Below are 25,609 nucleotides of genomic sequence, written 5' to 3'. Positions count from 1 at the left end.
ACAAGAGCCCAACCCCCCCCGGCCCCAGCCTCCTCTCAGGCACTTGCAGGGAGCCAGGAGGTCTCCCCTCAGCCTCCTGAGGACATTTCCTCTCATTCTACCACTTGATAGCAGGCAGAAGAGACCCTGGGAGGAACTCCACCACCCTGGGATTCCTCCAGCTTTTGTCTCAACCCTGAGGCAGCTTTTCCTCCCCAAACCTCAGTTTTCCTTCCCTCCTTCCTTTTTTCCTCCCTTCCTTCCTCCTTTCCTCCCTCCCTTCCTCCTTTCCTCCCTCCCTCCCTCCTTTCCTCCCTCCCTCCCTCCCTTCCTCCCTTCCTCCTTTCCTCCCTCCCTTCCTCCTTTCCTCCCTCCCTCCCTCCCTCCCTTCCTCCCTTCCTCCCTCCCTCCCTTCCTCCCTTCCTCCCTCCCTCCCTTCCTCCCTTCCTTCCTCCCTTCCTCCCTCCCTTCCTCCCTCCCTTCCTCCTTTCCTCCCTCCCTTCCTCCTTTCCTCCCTCCCCCCCATCCTCCCTCCCTCCCTCTCTCCATCCACCTCTCCCTTCCTCCCTCCCTCCCTCCCTTCCCACCCTGCCCCACAGCCTCGAAGTGGCTTTTCATTTCTCCCAGGCCAGGACCCTTCCCCTGAGCTTCCTGCAGAGAGTCCCAGCTGCAGCTGGGGCCCAGCACAAACTGCTGCCCACAGCAGGAGGGGAAGAGAAGAGCCAAGCAGCAGCCAGGGGGAAAAATGACAAATGCTCTTTATTGGACCAGAGAGGCCTGGAAGGGAGGAGGAGGAGGCTGCAGCCATGAGGACAAAGAGGAGCCAGAAACCAAGGGAGCAAAACCCAAACACCAAAACCTCTCCCACAGGAGCCTGGGAGGAGAGAAGGGGCTGGGAAGGGAAGATCTCTTTGCTTGCAATCGAAACGTTTGGGAGGCTGTAACAGAGCTGTGGGCAGAGGCTTTCTGGGGAGGGGGAGGGGGGGGGAGGACATCCTGGAGCTGTTTTCCTTGCTGAGGAGCCAGAGGGCTGCTTTCAGCAGGCTGCCACCCACCTCTGAGAGCCAATCTGTGGGGACCAAGGAGACTGCCCCCACCCCGTGCAGGGAAGTGCTTCCACCCCGGGAAGGAAGGGGTCGAAAGGGAAGACCAAGACCCCGTGTCAAAGGAGAAGGGCTGAGGGGCCGGCCCCGGGAGCCCCTCCCGAGCCCAAGCCACGACCCTGTTACAAGCTCTGCGTTAGCCAAAGGTGCTCCGGATTCTTGCAGTGGGGTCCTGCCTGCCCTTCGCTGCCCCCAGGGCTGGAGGGTGAAGGGCAGCAGGAGGAGGAGAAGCTCAAGCGCAGCTTTATGTACACCGCGGGGCAGCGCTTTGCCCTCGGGGGAAGGCAGGCAGGAGGCCGGGGCGGGGGGGGGGGAGGGGGGACGACGACGACCCCCTCCTTATCTGATGGTCTTTTTGCTGGTGGTGGTCTTGGAAACGATCCTCACGCTGCCTCCCGTGCTGGAGCTGACCCCTCGGCTGCTCCCGGAGCTGAAGGTGCCGCTGCTGAGCCCCCCGCCGAAGGCAGAGCTGCCCCCGAAGCCGCCGCTGCCGCCCCCGAAGCCGCAGCTGCCGCCCCCGAAGCCGCCGCCGCTGCCGCCCCCGAAGCCGCCGCCGCTGCTCAGGCAGTAGCCGCCGCCGCCCCCTCCCATGCCCAGCCCCCCGCCCATGCCGAGCCCCCCGCCCATGCCGCCGCCGTAGCTCATCCCGCTGGAGCTGCTGACCACGGCTGCAGGAAGGGGAGAGAGAAAGAGAGAGAAGCTGCTTTAGGCTCCCCCGGGAGAGGGGAGGGGGAAGCCCTCGCAGCATCGCCCCGGCGGGGAGGGGGCGATGAGCAGGGGTGGGAAAAGGGGTGGGGGGGAGAGGGGGAGATACTCACAGACGCTGACGGCTCCGACTCCCTCTCCAGCGAGTCTGTTGGGGGAGGGAAAGCAAACGGTGAGGCCAAAGCAGAGAGAAAGGTCCTCAGCTGGCTCGGGGCAGCCCCAAGCGCGCAGCCAGGCTGGGGGGAGGAAGAGTTGAGAGCAGCCTGGAGGGAAAGGGCTTGGGGGGTGGCAGTCGGTGACAGAGTCCCCAGGAGCCAGCAGTGGTCACTGGCAGCCCAGAAGCCAACCCTGAGCTGGGCTGCAGCCGCAGGAGGCAGAGCAGCAGCCCAGGGAGGGGATTCTGCCCTCTGCTCTGCTCTGACCTCCCCTGCAGCACTGCCCCCAGCCCTGGGACCCCCAGCACAGGGAGGGGACTCTGCCCTCTGCTCTGCTCTGCTCAGACCTCCCCTGCAGCACTGCCTCCAGCCCTGGGACCCCCAGCACAGGGAGGGGACTCTGCCCTCTGCTCTGCTCTGCTCTGACCTCCCCTGCAGCACTGCCTCCAGCCCTGGGACCCCCAGCACAGGGAGGGGACTCTGCCCTCTGCTCTGCTCTGACCTCCCCTGCAGCACTGCCCCCAGCCCTGGGACCCCCAGCACAGGGAGGACCTGGAACCATTCTATGAATCTATGAAAGTGCTGAAGATCCTCCAAGGAGAGGCTGAGGGAGCTGGGGATGGAAGGGAAGGCTGCAGGGAGAGCTCAGAGCAGCTGCCAGGAGCTGAAGAGGCTCCAGGAGAGCTGGGGAGGGACCTGGGATGAGGGCTGGGAGGGGCAGGATGAGGGGAGATGGATTTGGGCTGGGAGAGGAGAGATTGAGAGTGGAGAGGAGGAAGTGAGGCTGGGGAGAGCCTGGAGCAGGCTGCCCAGGGAGGCTGTGGCTGCCTCCTGCCTGGAGGTGCTGAGGGCCAGGCTGGATGAGGCCCTGAGCAGCCTGGGCTGGGGGGAGGTGTCCCTGGGCAGGGCAGGGGCTTGGAGCTGGCTGAGCTCTGAGCTCCCTTCCAAGCCAAGCCCATTCCAGGACTCTATGGCAGCGATTGCAAGGGCACAGAGAAGAGGCAGTGCCAGCCCCTGGGACCATCTGGTGTGGCCTCCACTGGAGGCTGTCCTCTGCTGGGCTTTGTCTCTCTCTAGCACAGATGCAAGAGAGCTGCTCACTGTTTCAGGTGCCAAGAGCTGGAGCAAGGGAACCCTTCCCTACAAACCAACCCTCCCTCTGCCCTTGCTCCACCTCCCTTGGTGCTGCAGTCCCTTCGAGCCCCAGGAGCTGTGCCCTGCCCTGTGCCCTGTGCTGCCAGGAGGCAGCAGCTCCTCTCTGCTTGGCCTCACCTGCTCTCCTCTCCCTCCAGCAGCTTCCTGTAGGTGGCAATCTCGATGTCCAGGGCCAGCTTGACGTTCATCAGCTCCTGGTACTCCCTCAGCTGCCTGGCCAGGTCAGCCTTGGCCTTCTGCAGGGCATCCTCCAGCTCTGCCAGCTTGGCCTTGGCATCCTTCAGGGCCATCTCCCCGCGCTCCTCGGCCTCGGCGATGGCTGCTTGGAGGTTGGCACACTGCAGGCAAGGGGCAGAGATCATTGCTCAGCTTGGGCAAGCCCAGAGTGCCCTCCTGAGCATTGCTGTGCTCTGGCACAGCCTGGCTGGTGGCTCCCAGTGTGGCACCAAGAGCTCCTACTGGAGCCAGCCAGAAGGTGCCCAAGGGAAGCAGAAACCTCTCCACCACCTGAGCTGGGGTCCCCTGGCAGCTCCCAGCCTGCCTCCCCAGTGAGAAAGCAGCTCCCACAGCATGGCCTGGCACTGGGGGCACCTTCTCTGGTGGGCAGAGGCAGAGGTGGCCAAGCCCTGGGGCAAAACTTGGCTTTGCAACCCTGCTCCAGTGCCAGGAGCTGGCTCTTTGTCCATGCTTGGCCACCACCACCCTGCTGATGCCAGGAGCTGGCTCCCTCCCTCACAGCCTCCAAAGTCCCTCCCCAGCTTTCCTGCAGCCCCTGCAGCCCCTGGGAGGCCACCAGAAGGTCTCCTGGGAGCCTTCTCCTCTCCAGCCTGCACAACCCCAACTCTCTCAGGCTGTGCTCAGCTCCAGCCCTCTGCTCCTGCTCCTGGCCCTGCTCTGGACACCTTCCAGCCCCTCCAGAGCCTTCCCTGGAGCAGAGGCTGCAGAGCTGGCCCCAGAGCTGCAGCTGTGGTGTGAGCAGAGTGGAGCAGAGGGGCAGCAGCAGCCTGGCCGGCAGGGACCCTTCAAGCTCATTGGGTTCCAACCTGCCCCCTGCCAAGGGCCAGGGGCACCTCCCACCAGCCCAGCAGGCAGCTGGGGAGGATCCACCTCCCTCCCTGCCTCTCTCCCTCCCTCCCTGCCTGCCTCTCACCTGCTTCTTGACGCTCTCGATCTCGTTGCGCAGGCCTCTGCACCACGCGGTTGATCTCCGTGATCTCCATCTTGGTGTTGCGGAGGTCATCGCCGTGGCGCCCCGCCGAGACCTGCAGCTCCTCGTACTGCCCCGGGGGAGGCGAGAGTCGATTGATCAACTGATCAGCCAGCCAGCCAACCGATCAACCAACCAACTGATCAATCACTCAACAAACCAACCAACTGACCAACCGACCAACCAACCAATCAACCTATCAATCAACCATTCAACCAACCAATCACTCAACCAACCAATCAACTAACCAACCAATCAACCAACCAATCAACCAACCAACCTATCAATCAATCAACCAACCAACCAATCACTCAACCAACCAATCAACCAACCAACCTATCAATCACTCAACCAACCAACCAATCAATCAACCAACCAATCAACCAATCACTCAACCAATCATTTAACCAATCACTCAACCAACCAACCAACCAATCAATCAACCAACCAATCAACCTATCAATCAACCATTCAACCAACCAATCACTCAACCAACCAATCAACCAACCAACCTATCAATCAATCAACCAACCAACCAACCTATCAATCAATCAACCAACCAACCTATCAACCAACCAGTCACTCAACCAATCACTCAATCAATCACTCAACCAATCACTCAACCAACCAACCAACCAATCAACCAACCAATCAACCTATCAATCAACCATTCGACCAACCAATCACTCAACCAATCATTTAACCAATCACTCAACCAACCAATCAATCAACCAACCAATCAACCTATCAATCAACCATTCAACCAACCAATCACTCAACCAACCAATCAACCAACCAACCAACCAACCAACCAACCTATCAATCAATCAACCAACCAATCACTCAACCAATCATTTAACCAATCACTCAACCAACCAACCAGCCAACCTATCAATCAATCAACCAACCAACCTATCAATCAATCAACCAACCAACCAATCACTCAACCAACCAATCAACTAACCAACCTATCAATCAACCAACCAACCTATCAATAAATCAACCAAACAACCAAACAACCAACCTATCAATCAATCAACCAATCAACCTATCAATCAACCATTCAACCAACCAATCACTCAACCAACCAACCAACCAATCACTCAACCAACCAATCAACCAACCCACCTATCAATCAATCAACCAACCAACCAACCTATCAACCAACCAATCACTCAACCAATCACTTAACCAATCAACCAACCAACCAATCAACCAACCAACCAATCAACCAACCAACCAATCAACCAACCAACCAATCAACCAACCAACCAATCAACCAACTAACGAATCAACCTATCAATCAACCATTCAACCAACCAATCACTCAACCAACCAATCAACCAACCAACCAATCAATCAACCAACCTACCAACCAATTAACCAATCATTTAACCCATCAACCAACCAACCAATCTATCAACCAACCAATCAACCAATCAGTCAATCAACGGACCAACCAGTCAATCAATAAGTCAATCAACCAACCAGTCAACCAATCAACCAACCAATCATTCAACCACTCAACCAATCAATCAATCAATCAACCAACCAATTAATCACTCAACCAGTCAACCAATCAACCAACCAGGTTGGAAGAGCCCTCCAAAGTCACTGAGTCCCAGCTGATCACCCAACCCTGACTGATCAATCACACCATGGCACTGAGAGTCTCCTCACCCTCAGGGCCAAGAGGAGCACCTCTGGGTGCTCAGCTCCAGCTGAGAGGCCAAGAGGAGCACCTGTGGGTGCTCAGCTCCAGCTGAGAGGCCAAGAGGAGCACCTCTGGATGCTCACCTCCAGCTGTGAGGCCAAGAGAAGCACCTCTGGGTGCTCAGCTCCAGCTGAGAGGCCAAGAGGAGCACCTCTGGGTGCTCAGCTCCAGCTGAGAGGCCAAGAGGAGCACCTCTGGGTGCTCAGCTCCAGCTGAGAGGCCAAGAGAAGCACCTCTGGGTGCTCAGCTCCAGCTGAGAGGGCAAAGAGGATCACCTCTGGGTGCTCACCTCCAGCTGTGAGGCCAAGAGAAGCACCTGTGGGTGCTCACCTCCAGCTGAGAGGCCAAGAGAAGCACCTCTGGGTGCTCAGCTCCATCTGAGAGGCCAAGAGGAGCACCTCTGGGTGCTCAGCTCCAGCTGAGGAGGCCAAGAGGAGCACCTCTGGGTGCTCAGCTCCATCTGAGAGGCCAAGAGAAGCACCTCTGGGTGCTCACCTCCAGCTGAGAGGGCAAAGAAGAGCACCTCTGGGTGCTCACCTCCAGCTGAGAGGCCAAGAGGAGCACTCTGAGTCCAAGACCTCCTCTCCCTGTGGCTCCTTGTGAGCCCAGGCTCAGGGCATGGAAGGACCTTGCCCCTTGCTTCCCCCAGCAGGACTCAGCGGTGGCTGAGGAGGGGCTGCCCACGAGGGGCGGCCGAGGATCTGCTTGCCAGAGCCTGTTGCAGCAGGCAGAGGGCAGCAGCATCTCTGGGGGAAGGCTGGGAGCCTTCCCTGCCCCCGGGCAGAGCGGTGCCAGGGGTGCCAGGCTGCCCTCCGGCTGCCTCACCTTGTTCTGGTACCAGGCCTCGGCCTCGGCGCGGCTGCGGTTGGCGATGTCCTCGTACTGAGCCTTCACCTCGGCGATGATGCTGTTGAGGTCCAGGTTCCTGTTGTTGTCCATGGAGAGCACCACAGAGGTGTCAGAGACCTGCTGCTGCATCTGGGACAGCTCCTGCAGGAGGTGGCAGAGCAGGGACTCAGAGCTGGGTGGTGCCTGGGCTGGGGGCCCTGCAGGGGCGGCTCAGGAGCCCTCCCCGCCGAGCCTCTCCCTTGGGGTGCTCCTGGCTCTGCCTCCAGCCCTTTCCCCTTCCCTCTCTTCCACAACCGTGGGACAGTTTGGGTTGGGAAAGGCCTCTGAGGTCACCCAGTCCAAGCAGCAACCCAACCCCACCAAACCATGGCCCCAGGGGTTGTGCAGCACCCCCAGGGGTGGTCCTGCTCTGGCAGTGGGGCTGGGCTGGGTGACCTCCAGAGGTCCCTTCCAAGCCCTAACGTCCTCCACCACCTCCCTGGGCAGCCTGGGCCAGTCCCTGGCCACTCTTGCAGGACACAACTTGTTCCTCGTGGCCAACCTGAACCTCTCCTGCTGCCACCTGAGGTCATCTCCCCTCGGAGAGTGAAGGGGGAGGAGCCCAACCCCCACCTCACTCCGAGGGGAGAAGGCAGTGGCCACCTCCTCTCCTAGGGCTGTGAGAGCACTGAGCCTGGTGGCCACAGCTGCAGGGCTTGGAGAGCTGCCCAGCATGGAGCTGGGGAGGGTGGCATGGTGGGGAGGGCTGGGGAGGGCTGGGGAGGGCAGGGAATGGCTGGGGAGGGCAGGGGAGAGGAGGGGAAGGCTGGGAAGGACTGAGGAGGGCAGGAGAGGGCTGGGGAGGGCAGGAGAGGATAGAGGAGGGCAGGGGAGGGTAAGGGAGGGCTGGGAAGGGCAGGGGAGGGCAGGGGAAGGCAGGGGAGGGCAGGGGAAGGCTGGGAATGACTAAGGAGGGCAGGGGAGGGCTGGGGAGAGCAGGGGAGGATAGAGGAGGGCAGGGGAAGGCAGGGGAGGGCAGGGGAGGGCAGAGGAGGGCAGGGAATGGCTGGAGAGGGCAGGGGAGAGGAGGGGAAGGCTGGGAAGGACTGAGGAGGGCAGGAGAGTGCTGGGGAGGGCAGGGGAGGATAGAGGAGGGCAGGGGAGGGCAAGGCAGGGCTGGGAAGGGCAGGGGAGGGCTGGGAAGGGCAGGGGAAGGCAGGGGAGGGCAGGGAATGGCTGGAGAGGGCAGGGAATGGCTGGAGTGGGCAGGGAATGGCTGGAGTGGGCAGGGGAAAGGAGGGGAAGGCTGGGAAGGACTGAGGAGGGCAGGAGAGGGCTGGGGAGGGCAGGGGAGGATAGAGGAGGGCAGGGGAGGGCAAGGGAGGGCTGGGAAGGGCAGGGGAGGGCTGGGAAGGGTAAGGGAGGGCAGGGGAGGGCAGGGGAAGGCTGGGAATGACTAAGGAGGGCAGGGGAGGGCAGGGGAGACAGGGGAGGACTGGGGAGGGCTGGGGAGGGGAAGGGAGGGCAGGGAAGAGCAGGAAGGGCTGGGAAGGACTGAGGAGGGCAGGGGGGGCAGGAGAGGGGTGGCTGAGTCCTTACTGCCTCGTAGAGAGCTCTCAGGAAGTTGATTTCGTCTGCCAGCCCATCTGCCTTGGCCTGCAGCTCCACCTTGTTCATGTAAGCTCCATCCACGTCCTGGAGGAGAGAAAAGCAAAGACTGCTGAGGAAACCAGAAGGCAAAGGGGCTTCAGGACACCTCTGTGCCTCCAGGTCTGGCATTCCTGTGGCTTCTGCTCACGCTGCTGAGGTCAGGAGTTGGGGGTTTGAAATGTTGGACATCTGCTGTGAGGCAGAGCTGGAGCAGAGGGCACAGAGCTGGAGCAGAGGGCACAGAGCTGGAGCAGAGGGCACAGAGCTGAGAGCAGAGGGCACAGAGCTGGAGCAGAGGGCACAGAGCTGAGAGCTGGAGCAGAGGGCACAGAGCTGGAGCAGAGGGCACAGAGCTGAGAGCAGAGGGCACAGAGCTGAGAGCTGGAGCAGAGGGCACAGAGCTGAGAGCAGAGGGCACAGAGCTGAGAGCTGGAGCAGAGGGCACAGAGCTGGAGCAGAGGGTACAGAGCTGAGAGCTGGAGCAGAGGGCACAGAGCTGGAGCAGAGGGCACAGAGCTGGAGCAGAGGGCACAGAGCTGAGAGCTGGAGCAGAGGGCACAGAGCTGGAGCAGAGGGTACAGAGCTGAGAGCTGGAGCAGAGGGCACAGAGCTGAGAGCAGAGGGCACAGAGCTGAGAGCAGAGGGCACAGAGCTGGAGCAGAGGGCACAGAGCTGAGAGCTGGAGCAGAGGGCACAGAGCTGGAGCAGAGGGCACAGAGCTGAGAGCTGGAGCAGAGGGCACAGAGCTGGAGCAGAGGGCACAGAGCTGGAGCAGAGGGCACAGAGCTGAGAGCTGGAGCAGAGGGCACAGAGCTGGAGCAGAGGGCACAGAGCTCAGAGCAGAGGGCACAGAGCTGAGAGCTGGAGCAGAGGGCACAGAGCTGGAGCAGAGGGCACAGAGCTGAGAGCTGGAGCAGAGGGCACAGTGCTGAGAGCAGAGGGCACAGAGCTGAGAGCAGAGGGCACAGAGCTGGAGCAGAGGGCACAGAGCTGGAGCAGAGGGCACAGAGCTGAGAGCAGAGGGCACAGAGCTGGAGCAGAGGGCACAGAGCTGAGAGCAGAGGGCACAGAGCTGAGAGCTGGAGCAGAGGGCACAGAGCTGAGAGCAGAGGGCACAGAGCTGAGAGCTGGAGCAGAGGGCACAGAGCTGGAGCAGAAGGCACAGAGTTGACTCGTGGGGATGTGACCCCCAGGGGCAGAGCTGGACTGAGCCACGAGAAGCCAAAGGGTTTGGGAGGGCAGCTGGAGGAGCTGTGCTCAGAAAACTTCCACATGGAGAAGGTGATGGCCAAAGATGGCCCCACTGCTCCTGAGCATGGCAGCAGCACAGCCTGAGCCTCTGCTGGGCAGGGCAGCAGCACAGCCTGAGCCTCTGCTGGGCAGGGCAGCAGCACAGCCTGAGCCTCTGCTGGGCAGGAGAGCAGCACAGCACAGCCTGAGCCTCTGCTGGGCAGGGCAGCAGCACAGCACAGCCTGAGCCTCTGCTGGGCAGGGCAGCAGCACAGCCTGAGCCTCTGCTGGGCAGAGCAGCAGCACAGCACAACCTGAGCCTCTGCTGGGCAGGAGAGCAGCACAGCACAGCCTGAGCCTCTGCTGGGCAGGAGAGCAGCACAGCACAGCCTGAGCCTCTGCTGGGCAGGAGAGCAGCACAGCACAGCCTGAGCCTCTGCTGGGCATCAGCACAGCCTGAGCCTCTGCTGGGCAGGAGAGCAGCACAGCACAACCTGAGCCTCTGCTGGGCAGGAGAGCAGCACAGCCTGAGCCTCTGCTGGGCAGGGGAGCAGCACAGCACAGCCTGAGCCTCTGCTGGGCAGGAGAGCAGCACAGCCTGAGCCTCTGCTGGGCAGAGCAGCAGCACAGCACAACCTGAGCCTCTGCTGGGCAGGGCAGCAGCACAGCCTGAGCCTCTGCTGGGCAGAGCAGCAGCACAGCACAACCTGAGCCTCTGCTGGGCAGGAGAGCAGCACAGCACAGCCTGAGCCTCTGCTGGGCAGGGCAGCAGCACAGCCTGAGCCTCTGCTGGGCAGGGCAGCAGCACAGCCTGAGCCTCTGCTGGGCAGGGCAGCAGCACAGCCTGAGCCTCTGCTGGGCAGAGCAGCAGCACAGCACAGCCTGAGCCTCTGCTGGGCAGAGCAGCAGCACAGCACAGCCTGAGCCTCTGCTGGGCAGAGCAGCAGCACAGCACAGCCTGAGCCTCTGCTGGGCAGAGCAGCAGCACAGCACAACCTGAGCCTCTGCTGGGCAGAGCAGCAGCACAGCACAGCCTGAGCCTCTGCTGGGCAGAGCAGCAGCACAGCACAACCTGAGCCTCTGCTGGGCAGGGCAGCAGCACAGCCTGAGCCTCTGCTGGGCAGGAGAGCAGCACAGCACAGCCTGAGCCTCTGCTGGGCAGGGCAGCAGCACAGCCTGAGCCTCTGCTGGGCAGGGGAGCAGCACAGCACAGCCTGAGCCTCTGCTGGGCAGGAGAGCAGCACAGCCTGAGCCTCTGCTGGGCAGAGCAGCAGCACAGCACAACCTGAGCCTCTGCTGGGCAGGAGAGCAGCACAGCCTGAGCCTCTGCTGGGCAGGGCAGCAGCACAGCCTGAGCCTCTGCTGGGCAGAGCAGCAGCACAGCACAACCTGAGCCTCTGCTGGGCAGGAGAGCAGCACAGCACAGCCTGAGCCTCTGCTGGGCAGGGCAGCAGCACAGCCTGAGCCTCTGCTGGGCAGGGCAGCAGCACAGCCTGAGCCTCTGCTGGGCAGGGCAGCAGCACAGCCTGAGCCTCTGCTGGGCAGAGCAGCAGCACAGCACAGCCTGAGCCTCTGCTGGGCAGGGCAGCAGCACAGCCTGAGCCTCTGCTGGGCAGAGCAGCAGCACAGCACAACCTGAGCCTCTGCTGGGCAGGAGAGCAGCACAGCACAGCCTGAGCCTCTGCTGGGCAGGGCAGCAGCACAGCCTGAGCCTCTGCTGGGCAGGGCAGCAGCACAGCCTGAGCCTCTGCTGGGCAGGGCAGCAGCACAGCACAGCCTGAGCCTCTGCTGGGCAGGAGAGCAGCACAGCACAACCTGAGCCTCTGCTGGGCAGGAGAGCAGCACAGCCTGAGCCTCTGCTGGGCAGGGGAGCAGCACAGCACAGCCTGAGCCTCTGCTGGGCAGGGCAGCAGCACAGCCTGAGCCTCTGCTGGGCAGGGGAGCAGCACAGCACAGCCTGAGCCTCTGCTGGGCAGGGGAGCAGCACAGCCTGAGCCTCTGCTGGGCATCAGCACAGCCTGAGCCTCTGCTGGGCAGGGGAGCAGCACAGCACAGCCTGAGCCTCTGCTGGGCAGGGCAGCAGCACAGCCTGAGCCTCTGCTGGGCAGGGCAGCAGCACAGCACAGCCTGAGCCTCTGCTGGGCATCAGCACAGCCTGAGCCTCTGCTGGGCAGGAGAGCAGCACAGCACAGCCTGAGCCTCTGCTGGGCAGGGCAGCAGCACAGCCTGAGCCTCTGCTGGGCAGGGCAGCAGCACAGCCTGAGCCTCTGCTGGGCAGGAGAGCAGCACAGCCTGAGCCTCTGCTGGGCAGGAGAGCAGCACAGCACAGCCTGAGCCTCTGCTGGGCAGGGCAGCAGCACAGCACAGCCTGAGCCTCTGCTGGGCAGGGCAGCAGCACAGCCTGAGCCTCTGCTGGGCAGGGGAGCAGCACAGCCTGAGCCTCTGCTGAGCAGGGGAGCAGCACAGCCTGAGCCTCTGCTGAGCAGGGGAGCAGCACAGCCTGAGCCTCTGCTGGGCAGGAGAGCAGCACAGCACAGCCTGAGCCTCTGCTGGGCAGCAGCACAGCACAGCCTGAGCCTCTGCTGGGCAGGGCAGCAGCACAGCCTGAGCCTCTGCTGGGCAGGGCAGCAGCACAGCCTGAGCCTCTGCTGGGCAGGAGAGCAGCACAGCCTGAGCCTCTGCTGGGCAGGGGAGCAGCACAGCACAGCCTGAGCCTCTGCTGGGCAGGAGAGCAGCACAGCCTGAGCCTCTGCTGGGCAGGGCAGCAGCACAGCACAGCCTGAGCCTCTGCTGGGCAGGGCAGCAGCACAGCACAGCCTGAGCCTCTGCAGGGCAGCAGCACAGCACAGCCTGAGCCTCTGCTGGGCAGGGGAGCAGCACAGCCTGAGCCTCTGCTGGGCAGGGGAGCAGCACAGCACAGCCTGAGCCTCTGCTGGGCAGGGGAGCAGCACAGCACAGCCTGAGCCTCTGCTGGGCAGGGCAGCAGCACAGCACAGCCTGAGCCTCTGCTGGGCAGGGCAGCAGCACAGCACAGCCTGAGCCTCTGCTGGGCAGGAGAGCAGCACAGCCTGAGCCTCTGCTTGGCCGGGCAGCAGCACAGCACAGCCTGAGCCTCTGCTGGGCAGGAGAGCAGCACAGCCTGAGCCTCTGCTGGGCAGGGCAGCAGCACAGCACAGCCTGAGCCTCTGCTGGGCAGGGGAGCAGCACAGCACAGCCTGAGCCTCTGCTGGGCAGGGCAGCAGCACAGCCTGAGCCTCTGCTGGGCAGGGCAGCAGCACAGCACAGCCTGAGCCTCTGCTGGGCAGGGGAGCAGCACAGCACAGCCTGAGCCTCTGCTGGGCAGGGAGCAGCACAGCCTGAGCCTCTGCTGGGCAGGGGAGCAGCACAGCACAGCCTGAGCCTCTGCTGGGCAGGAGAGCAGCACAGCCTGAGCCTCTGCTGGGCAGGGCAGCAGCACAGCCTGAGCCTCTGCTGGGCAGGAGAGCAGCACAGCACAGCCTGAGCCTCTGCTGGGCAGGGCAGCAGCACAGCACAGCCTGAGCCTCTGCTGGGCAGGGCAGCAGCACAGCCTGAGCCTCTGCTGGGCAGGGCAGCAGCACAGCACAGCCTGAGCCTCTGCTGGGCAGGGCAGCAGCACAGCCTGAGCCTCTGCTGGGCAGGAGAGCAGCACAGCACAGCCTGAGCCTCTGCTGGGCAGGAGAGCAGCACAGCACAGCCTGAGCCTCTGCTGGGCAGGGCAGCAGCACAGCACAGCCTGAGCCTCTGCTGGGCAGGAGAGCAGCACAGCACAGCCTGAGCCTCTGCTGGGCAGGGGAGCAGCACAGCACAGCCTGAGCCTCTGCTGGGCAGGGCAGCAGCACAGCACAGCCTGAGCCTCTGCTGGGCAGGGCAGCAGCACAGCACAGCCTGAGCCTCTGCTGGGCAGGGCAGCAGCACAGCCTGAGCCTCTGCTGGGCAGGGCAGCAGCACAGCACAGCCTGAGCCTCTGCTGGGCAGGGCAGCAGCACAGCCTGAGCCTCTGCTGGGCAGGGCAGCAGCACAGCCTGAGCCTCTGCTGGGCAGGAGAGCAGCACAGCACAGCCTGAGCCTCTGCTGGGCAGGGCAGCAGCACAGCACAGCCTGAGCCTCTGCTGGGCAGGGCAGCAGCACAGCACAGCCTGAGCCTCTGCTGGGCAGGGCAGCAGCACAGCACAGCCTGAGCCTCTGCTGGGCAGGGCAGCAGCACAGCCTGAGCCTCTGCTGGGCAGGGCAGCAGCACAGCACAGCCTGAGCCTCTGCTGGGCAGGGCAGCAGCACAGCACAGCCTGAGCCTCTGCTGGGCAGAAGAGCAGCACAGCCTGAGCCTCTGCTGGGCAGGGCAGCAGCACAGCACAGCCTGAGCCTCTGCTGGGCAGGGCAGCAGCACAGCACAGCCTGAGCCTCTGCTGGGCAGGGGAGCAGCACAGCCTGAGCCTCTGCTGGGCAGGAGAGCAGCACAGCCTGAGCCTCTGCTGGGCAGGAGAGCAGCACAGCCTGAGCCTCTGCTGGGCAGGGCAGCAGCACAGCCTGAGCCTCTGCTGGGCAGGAGAGCAGCACAGCCTGAGACTCTGCTGGGCAGGGGAGCAGCACAGCACAGCCTGAGCCTCTGCTGGGCAGGAGAGCAGCACAGCCTGAGCCTCTGCTGGGCAGGGCAGCAGCACAGCCTGAGCCTCTGCTGGGCAGGGCAGCAGCACAGCCTGAGCCTCTGCTGGGCAGCAGCACAGCACAGCCTGAGCCTCTGCTGGGCAGGGCAGCAGCACATCACAGCCTGAGCCTCTGCTGGGCAGGAGAGCAGCACAGCACAGCCTGAGCCTCTGCTGGGCAGGGCAGCAGCACAGCACAGCCTGAGCCTCTGCTGGGCAGGAGAGCAGCACAGCACAGCCTGAGCCTCTGCTGGGCAGGAGAGCAGCACAGCACAGCCTGAGCCTCTGCTGGGCAGGGGAGCAGCACAGCACAGCCTGAGCCTCTGCTGGGCAGGGGAGCAGCACAGCCTGAGCCTCTGCTGGGCAGGGGAGCAGCACAGCACAGCCTGAGCCTCTGCTGGGCAGGGGAGCAGCACAGCCTGAGCCTCTGCAGGGCATCAGCACAGCACAGCCTGAGCCTCTGCTGGGCAGCAGCACAGCACAGCCTGAGCCTCTGCTGGGCAGCAGCACAGCACAGCCTGAGCCTCTGCTGGGCAGGGCAGCAGCACAGCACAGCCTGAGCCTCTGCTGGGCAGGGCAGCAGCACAGCCTGAGCCTCTGCTGGGCAGGAGAGCAGCACAGCACAGCCTGAGCCTCTGCTGGGCAGGGCAGCAGCACAGCACAGCCTGAGCCTCTGCTGGGCAGGGCAGCAGCACAGCCTGAGCCTCTGCTGGGCAGGGCAGCAGCACAGCACAGCCTGAGCCTCTGCTGGGCAGGGCAGCAGCACAGCCTGAGCCTCTGCTGGGCAGGAGAGCAGCACAGCACAGCCTGAGCCTCTGCTGGGCAGGAGAGCAGCACAGCCTGAGCCTCTGCTGGGCAGCAGCACAGCACAGCCTGAGCCTCTGCTGGGCAGGGCAGCAGCACATCACAGCCTGAGCCTCTGCTGGGCAGGAGAGCAGCACAGCCTGAGCCTCTGCTGGGCAGGGGAGCAGCACAGCACAGCCTGAGCCTCTGCTGGGCAGGAGAGCAGCACAGCACAGCCTGAGCCTCTGCTGGGCAGGAGAGCAGCACAGCACAGCCTGAGCCTCTGCTGGGCAGAAGAGCAGCACAGCACAGCCTGAGCCTCTGCTGGGCAGGGCAGCAGCACAGCCTGAGCCTCTGCTGGGCAGGAGAGCAGCACAGCACAGCCTGAGCCTCTGCTGGGCAGGAGAGCAGCACAGCCTGAGCCTCTGCTGGGCAGGGCAGGAGCACAGCACAGCCTGAGCCTCTGCTGGGCAGGGCAGCAGCACAGCCTGAGCCTCTGCTGGGCAGGGCAGCAGCACAGCACAGCCTGAGCCTCTGCTGGGCAGGGCAGCAGCACAGCACAGCCTGAGCCTCTGCTGGGCAGGAGAGCAGCACAGCACAGCCTGAGCCTCTGCTGGGCAGGGGAGCAGCACAGCCTGAGCCTCTGCTGGGCAGGGCAGCAGCACAGCCTGAGCCTCTGCTGGGCAGGGCAGCAGCACAGCACAGCCTGAGCCTCTGCTGGGCAGGGGCACAGCACAGCCTGAGCCTCTGCTGGGCAGGAGAGCAGCACAGCCTGAGCCTCTGCTGGGCAGGGCAGCAGCACAGCACAGCCTGAGCCTCTGCTGGGCAGGGCAGCAGCACAGCACAGCCTGAGCCTCTGCTGGGCAGGAGAGCAGCACAGCACAGCCTGAGCCTCTGCTGGGCAGGAGAGCAGCACAGCCTGAGCCTCTGCTGGGCAGGGCAGCAGCACAGCCTGAGCCTCTGCTGGGCAGGGCAGCAGCACAGCCTGAGCCTCTGCTGGGCAGGGCAGCAGCACAGCACAGCCTGAGCCTCTGCTGGGCAGGGGCACAGCACAGCCTGAGCCTCTGCTGGGCAGGGCAGCAGCACAGCCTGAGCCTCTGCTGGGCAGGAGAGCAGCACAGCACAGCCTGAGCCTCTGCTGGGCAGGGCAGCAGCACAGCACAGCCTGAGCCTCTGCTGGGCAGGGCAGCAGCACAGCACAGCCTGAGCCTCTGCTGGGCAGGAGAGCAGCACAGCACAGCCTGAGCCTCTGCTGGGCAGGAGAGCAGCACAGCACAGCCTGAGCCTCTGCTGGGCAGGAGAGCAGCACAGCACAGCCTGAGCCTCTGCTGGGCAGGAGAGCAGCACAGCACAGCCTGAGCCTCTGCTGGGCAGGAGAGCAGCACAGCCTGAGCCTCTGCTGGGCAGGGCAGCAGCACAGCCTGAGCCTCTGCTGGGCAGGGCAGCAGCACAGCCTGAGCCTCTGCTGGGCAGGGCAGCAGCACAGCACAGCCTGAGCCTCTGCTGGGCAGGGCAGCAGCACAGCACAGCCTGAGCCTCTGCTTGGCAGGGAGCAGCACAGCCTGAGCCTCTGCTGGGCAGGGGAGGATCCCAGCCTGACTCAGCCATGAGGCTGGAGCAGCCCAGCCCCCAGCAGCCTAGCTGGAGCCCCAGGTGCCTCCTGCTGGGGGCCCTCTCCCCTCTCACCTTCTTGAGGACCACGAACTCGTTCTCGGCCCCGGTGCGCCGGTTGATCTCATCCTCGTACCTGCGAGGGGCAGAGAGGGAGAGGAGGGGTTGGGTGGCAGTGAAGAGCAAGGCCAAGGTGGGAAGCAGAGGTGAGACCACCCAAGCCCCAGCTGTGCTCCAGAGTGGAAGCTTCCTGGCTCTGAACCTCCCTGGTGTGCTTAGTCCTTGGCTCAAATGAGTAAAGTCTCAAGAAGCCAAGGTCTCAAGAAGGCTCTGAGGGAAGCCAAGGTCTCAAGAAGGCTCTGAGGGAAGCCAAGGTCTCAAGAAGGCTCTGAGGGAAGCCAAGGTCTCAAGAAGGCTCTGAGGGAAGCCAAGGTCTCAAGGAGGCTCTGAGGGAAGCCAAGGTCTCAAGAAGGCTCTGAGGGAAGCCAAGGTCTGCAGGAGGCTCTGAGGGAAGCCAAGGGCTTCAGAAGGCTGTGAGGGAAGCCAAGGTCTCAAGAAGGCTCTGAGGGAAGCCAAGGTCTCAAGGAGGCTCTGAGGGAAGCCAAGGTCTGCAGAGGGATCTGAGGGAAGCCAAGGTCTGCAGGAGGCTCTGAGGGAAGCCAAGGTCTGCAGGAGGCTCTGAGGGAAGCCAAGGTCTGCAGGAGGCTCTGAGGGAAGCCAAGGTCTCAAGGAGGCTCTGAGGGAAGCCAAGGTCTGCAGAGAGCTCTGAGGGAAGCCAAGGTCTCAAGGAGGCTCTGAGCGAAGCCAAGGTCTCAAGGAGGCTCTGAGGGAAGCCAAGGTCTCAAGGAGGCTCTGAGGGAAGCCAAGGTCTGCAGAGAGCTCTGAGGGAAGCCAAGGTCTCAAGGAGGCTCTGAGCGAAGCCAAGGTCTCAAGGAGGCTCTGAGGGAAGCCAAGGTCTGCAGAGGGCTCTGAGGGAAGCCAAGGTCTCAAGGAGGCTCTGAGCGAAGCCAAGGTCTCAAGAAGGCTCTGAGGGAAGCCAAGGTCTGCAGGAGGCTCTGAGGGAAGCCAAGGTCTGCAGAGGGCTCTGAGGGAAGCCAAGGTCTCAAGGATGCTCTGAGGGAAGCCAAGGTCTCAAGGAGGCTCTGAGGGAAGCCAAGGTCTGCAGAGGGCTCTGAGGGAAGCCAAGGTCTCAAGAAGGCTCTGAGGGAAGCCAAGGTCTCAAGGAGGCTCTGAGGGAAGCCAAGGTCTGCAGAGGGCTCTGAGGGAAGCCAAGGTCTGCAGGAGGCTCTGAGGGAAGCCAAGGTCTCAAGAAGGCTCTGAGGGAAGCCAAGGTCTGCAGAGGGCTCTGAGGGAAGCCAAGGTCTCAAGAAGGCTCTGAGGGAAGCCAAGGTCTCAAGGAGGCTCTGAGGGAAGCCAAGGTCTTCAGAGGGCTCTGAGGGAAGCCAAGGTCTTCAGAGGGCTCTGAGGGAAGCCAAGGTCTCAAGGATGCTCTGAGGGAAGCCAAGGTCTGCAGGAGGCTCTGAGGGAAGCCAAGGTCTGCAGGAGGCTCTGAGGGAAGCCAAGGTCTGCAGGAGGCTCTGAGGGAAGCCAAGGTCTGCAGAGGGCTCTGAGGGAAGCCAAGGTCTGCAGAGGGCTCTGAGGGAAGCCAAGGTCTCAAGAAGGCTCTGAGGGAAGCCAAGGTCTGCAGGAGGCTCTGAGGGAAGCCAAGGTCTGCAGAGGGATCTGAGGGAAGCCAAGGTCTCAAGAAGGCTCTGAGGGAAGCCAAGGTCTCAAGAAGGCTCTGAGGGAAGCCAAGGTCTGCAGAGGGATCTGTGGGAAGCCAAGGTCTCAAGAAGGCTCTGAGGGAAGCCAAGGTCTGCAGGAGGCTCTGAGGGAAGCCAAGGTCTCAAGAAGGCTCTGAGGGAAGCCAAGGTCTCAAGGAGGCTCTGAGGGAAGCCAAGGTCTCAAGGAGGCTCTGAGGGAAGCCAAGGTCTCAAGGAGGCTCTGAGGGAAGCCAAGGTCTTCAGGAGGCTCTCACTGTCTCCAGCCCCACTCTAAAGGACCTGTTTGACATTTGGGTTTGTTCCTCACTAATGATCACTCTGCAGCAGCTAATTAAGCAACCAATTAGTCTGTGATGGCTGAGCCGTGGTTGGGCAAGAGCCTCAGACCTGGCTTCTGAGGCACTTTGTGTAGCTCTGAGCAACATCTTCTCATCAGATAAAAGCAGGGCAGGGCTCAGCTGGAAAGCAGACCAAACAAGTCAGCTCTTGAGGCTAAATCCCAGCTCTTGAAGGCAGGTCTGTGCCAGTCCCTCCAGAACTGGCAGAGGAATCCTTGCAGATGGATCTCCAGGAAGACATGGGAAGGAGTGGGAAGCAGCCAGAGGGACTGGGAACCAACTTGACTTGAAAGGCAAAGTGTCCTCTTCCCCAGACAAGGAGCTCCCAGCACCCAGACTTGGCCCTTTGGGGCCTTGCATAGGCAACAAGTCCTGAAATGCAGCCAGGGGCAGCAAAGCAGCTGCTGAGTGCTGCCTCCCTGTGTCCTCCCCCCCCACCCCCCCCAAACCTGGCTCTGACACTCAGCCACAGCTCAGGCCCCTGGGGCAGGGGTGGGGGGGAATCAGATTTGCACTTGGCCAGAGCTGGATGAATGTGGAGAGCTTGGGGAGGTTGTGGGTGGGAGAGGTGGTGATGGAGAGGTTGAGAGTGGGAGAGGTTGTGAGTGGGAGAGGTTGTGAGTGGGAGAGGTTATGGGTGGGAGAGGTGGTGATGGGGAGGTGGTGAGGGGGAGGTGGTGAGGGGGAGAGGTGGTGAGGAGGAGAGGTGGTGAGGGGGAGAGGTGGTGAGGGGGAGAGGTGGTGATGAAGAGGTTGAGAGTGGGAGAGGTTGTGAGTGGGAGAGGTTATGGGTGGGAGAGGTGGTGATGGGGAGGTGGTGAGGGGGAGGTGGTGAGGGGGAGAGGTGGTGAGGGGGAGAGGTGGTGATGAAGAGGTTGAGAGTGGGAGAGATTGTGGATGGAGAGGTTGTGAGGGGGAGAGGTTGTGAGGGGGAGAGGTGGTGATGGAGAGGTTGTGAGTGGAAGAGGTTGTGAGTGGGAGAGGTTGTGAGTGGGAGAGGTTATGGGTGGGAGAGGTTATGGGTGGGAGAGGTGGTGATGGGGAGGTGGTGAGGGGGAGGTGGTGATGGGGAGAGGTGGTGAGGGGGAGAGGTTGTGAGGGGGAGAGGTGGTGATGAAGAGGTTGTGAGTGGGAGAGTATGTGAGTGGGAGAGGTTGTGGTGGAAGAGGTTGTGAGTGGGAGAGGTTCTGGATGGAGAGGCTGAGGTGGGAGAGGCTGAGGTGGGAGAGGCTGTGGTGGGAGAGGTTCTGGATGGAGAGGCTGAGGTGGGAGAGGCTGTGGGTGGGAGGGGCTGTGGTTGGAGAGGTTGCTCTCAGCAGACTCTGGCCAAGGCAACCCAGGCAGCCTCACCTACAAAAAGCACCTACAGTCCCTGGCAGATGGCAGCTGACGTGGCCCCAGCATGACTCATCCTCCCCTCCCTGGACACCTTATCTCAGGTTGGGATTTGTTCCTGCCCCAGGGACATCATTTTCCTTGGCAAGGACCAGAGATCTCAGCATCTCTCCTGGGAGCAGGGCTGGGCACACACAGGTGGCCTGGAGCCCTCTGGACAGACCAAGATCTCCCTGGCAGAAGGGCAGCTTGGGGGGGTTGGGAGCTGGCAGCTCCTTGAGCCTTGGCTCAAAGCCCTGGCTCTGGGGAGGGGACCTGGGACAGGGGCTTGCAGTGCCAGGATGAGAGGCAATGGACAAGGGGAGGACACAAGAAGGACCTGGAGCTGTTGAAGAGCCTCCAAGGAGAGGCTGAGGGAGTTGGGGCTAGAAGAAGAAGGCTCCAGGGAGACCTTAGAGAAGCTTCCAGGAGCTGAAGAGGCTCCAGGAGAGCTGAGCAGGGACCTGGGAGAAGGGCTGGGAGGGGCAGGGTGAGGGGAGATGGATTGGAGCTGGGAGAGGAGAGACTGAGAGTGGAGAGGAGGAAGTGAGGCTGGGGAGAGCCTGGCACAGGCTGCCCAGGGAGGCTGTGGCTGAGCCCTCCCTGGAGGTGCTCAGGGCCAGGCTGGATGAGTCTCTGAGCAGCCTGGGCTGGGGGGAGATGTCCCTGGGCACGGGAGGGGCTTGGAGCTGGCTGAGCTCTGAGCTCCCTTCCAAGCCAACCCATTCTGATTCTCCTTTGCCTCATCCCTGGTGCTCATGAGCGACAACTTTGGGTGCAGCACGCTGGGGGGGCTCAGACCATCACCTCCCTTCCTCTGGAGCAGCCTCCCACGGCTGGGTTGGATTCTGCACCGACAGCTAAAGCCTGAGCCCAAGCTTTGCTTCCCTATCTTCACCTGGCAGCCTGGGGAGAGGAGCCCAGAGCAAGCCCCCAAGGTGCAGCAGGAGCCAACCTGCCCTGCCCTCCCCCTCTGCCAACCATTCCTGCCCAGAGCTTCCATTCCTTACTTGTTCTTGAAGTCTTCCACCATGTCCTGCATGTTCCTCAGCTCGGAGTCCAAGCGGCCCCGCTCCCCCACCAGGCTGTCCAGCTGCCTCCTCAGGTTGTTGATGTAGGCTTCAAAGAGAGGCTCCAGGGACTTCCTGGTGACTGTGTGCCCTTGCTCTTGGAGGAGGCTCCACTTGGTCTCCAACACTTTGTTCTGCTGCTCCAAGAAGCGCACCTGGGGTGGGGAGAGGAGGGGATGGAAACACAACCAAGCAGAAGGGGCTGGAGCCCACGAGGGGAACGCACACACAAAGCTCTGACTGGCAGGGAGAGGTCGTTCAGCAGGGGAAGGGAAGGTCAGGAGATGCTGGAGGACCTCAGCTGGGGCACCAGATCCTCACAGAGAAGGTTAAAATGGTCAGCAAGGACTCTGTGAGCAGGCAGGGAGAGGGAGAGGTCGTTCAGCAGGGGAAGGGAAGGTCAGGAGTTGCTGGAGGAGCTCACTTGGGGCACCAGATCCTCACAGAGAAGGTTAAAATGGTCAGCAAGGACTCTGTGAGCAGGCAGGGAGAGGGAGAGGTCATTCAGCAGGGGAAGGGAAGGTCAGGAGATGCTGGAGGACCTCAGCTGGGCCACCAGATCCTCACAGAGGTGTTTAACATAGTCAGCAAGGACATTTTGAGCAGGCAGCTGGAGGGCTTTCTCCAACCCCACTCTGCTTTCAGCCCTCCTGACTGCTTTAAGCTGGGGTTATCCCTCGGTGCTGAGCAGAGCTTGGTCCAGCAGGAGATCCATCCAGCCCCAGGGCTGTTCTTTGCAGGGAGGAAGGGGATTCAGCTGTTCAGCAGGGGGGTCGGGGAGGGAGGGTTTGGTTATTCAACAGGAGGAGGCTCTGCCAAACTCATCCTCGCAGAGAGGAAGCAGGAGGCAGCTTTTGCTCTCCAGCCCTCCCAGGATGCCGGCCGCAGGGGGTGGTTGAGGCAAGTCCCTTGCATCCAAGGGAAGGTTTTATCTTCCTGCTCTTTCCTCCCCAGGGCTGGAGGCGCCGGCCCCGGGCAGGGCTGGAGGCGCCGGCCCCGGGCAGGGCTGGAGAGGCACCAACCCTGGGCAGGCTGGAGGCGCCGGCCCCGGGCAGGGCTGGAGGCACCAACCCCGGGCAGCGCTGGAGATGCTGGCCTCGGGCAGGGCTGGAGAGGCACCAACCCTGGGCAGGGCTGGAGGCGCCGGCCCCGGGCAGGGCTGGAGAGGCACCAACCCCGGGCAGGGCTGGAGGCGCCGGCCCCGGGCAGGGCTGGAGAGGCACCAACCCCGGGCAGGGCTGGAGGTGCCAGCCCCGGGCAGGGCTGGAGAGGCACCAACCCCGGGCAGGGCTGGAGGCACCAGCCCCGGGCAGGGCTGGAGAGGCACCAACCCTGGGCAGGGCTGGAGGCGCCAGCCCCGGGCAGGGCTGGAGAGGCACCAACCCCGGGCAGGGCTGGAGCTGCCGGCCCCAGGCAAGGCTGGAGGCACCAACCCCGGGCAGGGCTGGAGGCACCAACCCCGGGCAGCGCTGGAGATGCCGGCCCTAGGCAGGGCTGGAGATGCCGGCCCCGGGCAGGGCTGGAGGCGCCGGCCCCGGGCAGCGCTGGAGATGCTGGCCTCGGGCAGGGCTGGAGCTGCCGGCCCCAGGCAAGGCTGGAGGCACCAACCCCGGGCAGCGCTGGAGAGGCACCAACCCCGGGCAGGGCTGGAGGCACCAACCTCGGGCAGCGCTGGAGATGCCAGCCCCGGGCAGCGCTGGAGATGCTGGCCTCGGGCAGGGCTGGAGGCACCAACCCCGGGAAGGGCTGGAGGCACCAACGCTGGGCAGCGCTGGAGATGCCGGCCCTGGGCAGGGCTGGAGATGCCGGCCCCGGGCAGGGCTGGAGGCGCCGGCCCCGGGCAGTGCTGGAGATGCTGGCCTCGGGCAGGGCTGGAGCTGCCGGCCCCAGGCAAGGCTGGAGGCACCAACCCCGGGCAGCGCTGGAGAGGCACCAACCCCGGGCAGGGCTAGAGGCACCAACCCCGGGCAGGGCTGGAGGCACCAACCCCGGGCAGGGCTGGAGGCACCAACGCTGGGCAGCACTGGAGATGCCGGCCCCGGGCAGGGCTGGAGATGCCGGCCCCGGGCAGGGCTGGAGGCGCCGGCCCCAGCAGCTCTCACCTTGTCGATGAAGGAGGCGAATTTGTTGTTGAGGGTCTTGATCTGCTCCCTCTCCTGAGTCCGCACCTTCTGATCTCGGGGTCGATATCCAGCTTGAGGGGGGCCAGCAGGCTCTGGTTCACAGTCACTTCGTGGATCCCCCCCGGGGGGCAAACGGGGAACCCGGGGCCACCTCTGCCGCCGAATCCGGCGCCCCCCAGCCCGAATCCACCGCCCAGCCCGTAGCCTCCTCCACCGCCACCAGCTCCTCCTAAGCCAAAACCGGCTCCAGCTCCAGCACCGTAGCCGAGACCAAAGCCGCCGAAGCCGTATCCGGCCCCGGCCCCGCTCCGCAGCCCTCCGCAGGCCGAGCTGTAGGAAATCCTTTTGCTTCCACCTAGGTTATAGAGGCTCCTGCTGCCGAAGCCGCCACCGGCTCCGAAGCCTCCTCCGCCTCCAGCTCTTCCTCCTCCGACCCTGGAGACGGAGACGGAGCTAAAACTGCTCCTGGCCCCGCCGCTACCTCCCACGATGGCAGAGCCCGAGCTAAAGCCCCTCATGCCCCCTCCCGTGGATGACCTGAAAGAGATCCGGCTCATGGCTGGGTGGCTCGGCCGGGGTGGGGACGCAGAGGGCAGGAGAAGAGGGCAATAAGAAAGAGAGGAGAAGAGCTAATGAACACCAACGGGGCACCCCCAAGGCTGGTGAGCAGCAGCAGCAGCGGCGGCGGCGGCAGCAGCGGCGGGAGGAGGGAAGAGAGCAGAGGGCAAAGGAAGAGAGGAACCCCTGTGATGGGAGAGGCTGGGAGCCTCCTCTTTTTATCTGCTTGGGAAACTTGGCAGCGGAGCCCAGGCCTGGAGGTGCCTTGCAGCGACTTGCCTGGGTCAAACACACCTCGGCTGCGGCGGTGGCCGCGCAAAAATGCATTGTTTGCAGGCAGGGAAAGTAACGGAGTGAGGCAGCTCCCCCCCCCCACCCCCCACCCCTTCCCCACCCCACCCCACCCCCCACCCCCCACCAAAGCCAGCAGCTCTGAGTCATGGAATTAGCATTGGATTGGGACAAGGCGCTGAGGTCTGCGCTCAGGGGCAGGATGCAACACGATCCTGCCGGGACCCTGCGAGCTGCCTTTTCTTTCTTGCCTCCAGGAGCCAGCCAGGGCTGGTGGCTTGTGCAAGGCTGCTGGGGAGGAAGCTGTTGCGAGGTGGAGGTTAGGGTGTAGCAGCCCCCGGGCTGGGCGGGGGTGGGGACTTCAACCCCAGGGCACAAGAGCCCAAGTTTCCTCCCCTACCCCCGGCTCCAGGCTCCTCTCAGGCACTTGCAGGGAGCCAGGAGGTGTCCCCTCAGCCTCCTCTCCTCCAGCCTCTACCCCACCCTGAGCTCCCTCAGCTGCTCCTCTCTCCTCTCCAGAGCCTTCCCCAGCTCCCTTGCCCTTCTCTGCGTCCTCTTGGGCTGATGGAGGGTCTGGGACTGAGGGGGTCTGGGGCTGAGGGGGGTCTGGGACTGAGTGGGTCTGGGGCTGAGGGGGTCTGGGGCTGAGGGGGGTCTGGGACTGAGTGGGTCTGGGACTGAGGGCGTCTGGGACTGAGGGGGGTCTGGGACTGAGGGATTCTGCGACTGAGGGCGTCTGGGGCTGAGGGGGGTCTGGGATTGAGGGGGTCTGGGGCTGAGGAGGGTCTGGGGCTGAGGGGGTCTGGGGCTGAGGGGGGTCTGGGACTGAGGGGGTCTGGGGCTGAGGAGGGTCTGGGGCTGAGGGGGTCTGGGGCTGAGGTGGGGTCTGGGACTGAGTGGGTCTGGGACTGAGGGGGGTCTGGACTGAGTGGGTCTGGGGCTGAGGGGGTCTGGGACTGAGGGGGGTCTGGGACTGAGGGGATTCTGGGACTGAGGGCATCTGGGGCTGAGGGGGGTCTGGGATTGAGGGGGTCTGGGGCTGAGGGGGTCTGGGACTGAGGGGGGTCTGGGGCTGAGGGGGGTCTGGGACTGAGGGGGGTCTGGGTCTTAGCTCAGTGGCTTGGGATTTGTTTTGGGAAAGGCAGCTAAGAGATCAGGGATTTGTAGGAGCCCAGGGGGAGCTGAGATGGCACTGAGGGGCTGCAGCAGGGCCAGGGAAGGGCAAGGGAGCTGGGGAAGGGGCTGGGGGAGAGGGCTGGGGAGGAGCAGCTGAGGGAGCTCTGGGAGGGTTGAGGCTGGAGGAGAGGAGAC

At 63.4% G+C, this 25,609-nt stretch overlaps 1 protein-coding gene across 1 annotated transcript; it reads right to left on the bottom strand.

Moving 5' to 3' along the window:
* Window positions 1–719: 719 nt before the first annotated feature.
* Window positions 720–24,208, bottom strand: LOC137461400 (keratin, type II cytoskeletal 6A-like). Its single transcript, XM_068171144.1, is given in 11 exon segments — window positions 720–1,750; window positions 1,901–1,935; window positions 3,215–3,435; window positions 4,248–4,280; window positions 4,282–4,374; window positions 6,844–7,008; window positions 8,446–8,541; window positions 16,857–16,917; window positions 21,267–21,481; window positions 23,429–23,499; window positions 23,502–24,208. Coding segments are annotated over 11 exon segments (1,824 nt in total). The 5' UTR covers window positions 24,007–24,208; the 3' UTR covers window positions 720–1,421.
* Window positions 24,209–25,609: the final 1,401 nt, after the last annotated feature.

Source organism: Melanerpes formicivorus, unplaced genomic scaffold, assembly GCF_026170545.1.
Source record: "Melanerpes formicivorus ecotype bairdi unplaced genomic scaffold, bMelFor1.0.p_v2 SCAF_2050, whole genome shotgun sequence".
In the NCBI taxonomy this organism is placed as follows: Eukaryota; Metazoa; Chordata; class Aves; order Piciformes; family Picidae; genus Melanerpes; species Melanerpes formicivorus.
Note: the sequence above shows the minus strand (reverse complement) of the source record. Positions and strands in the feature narration are given on the sequence as shown.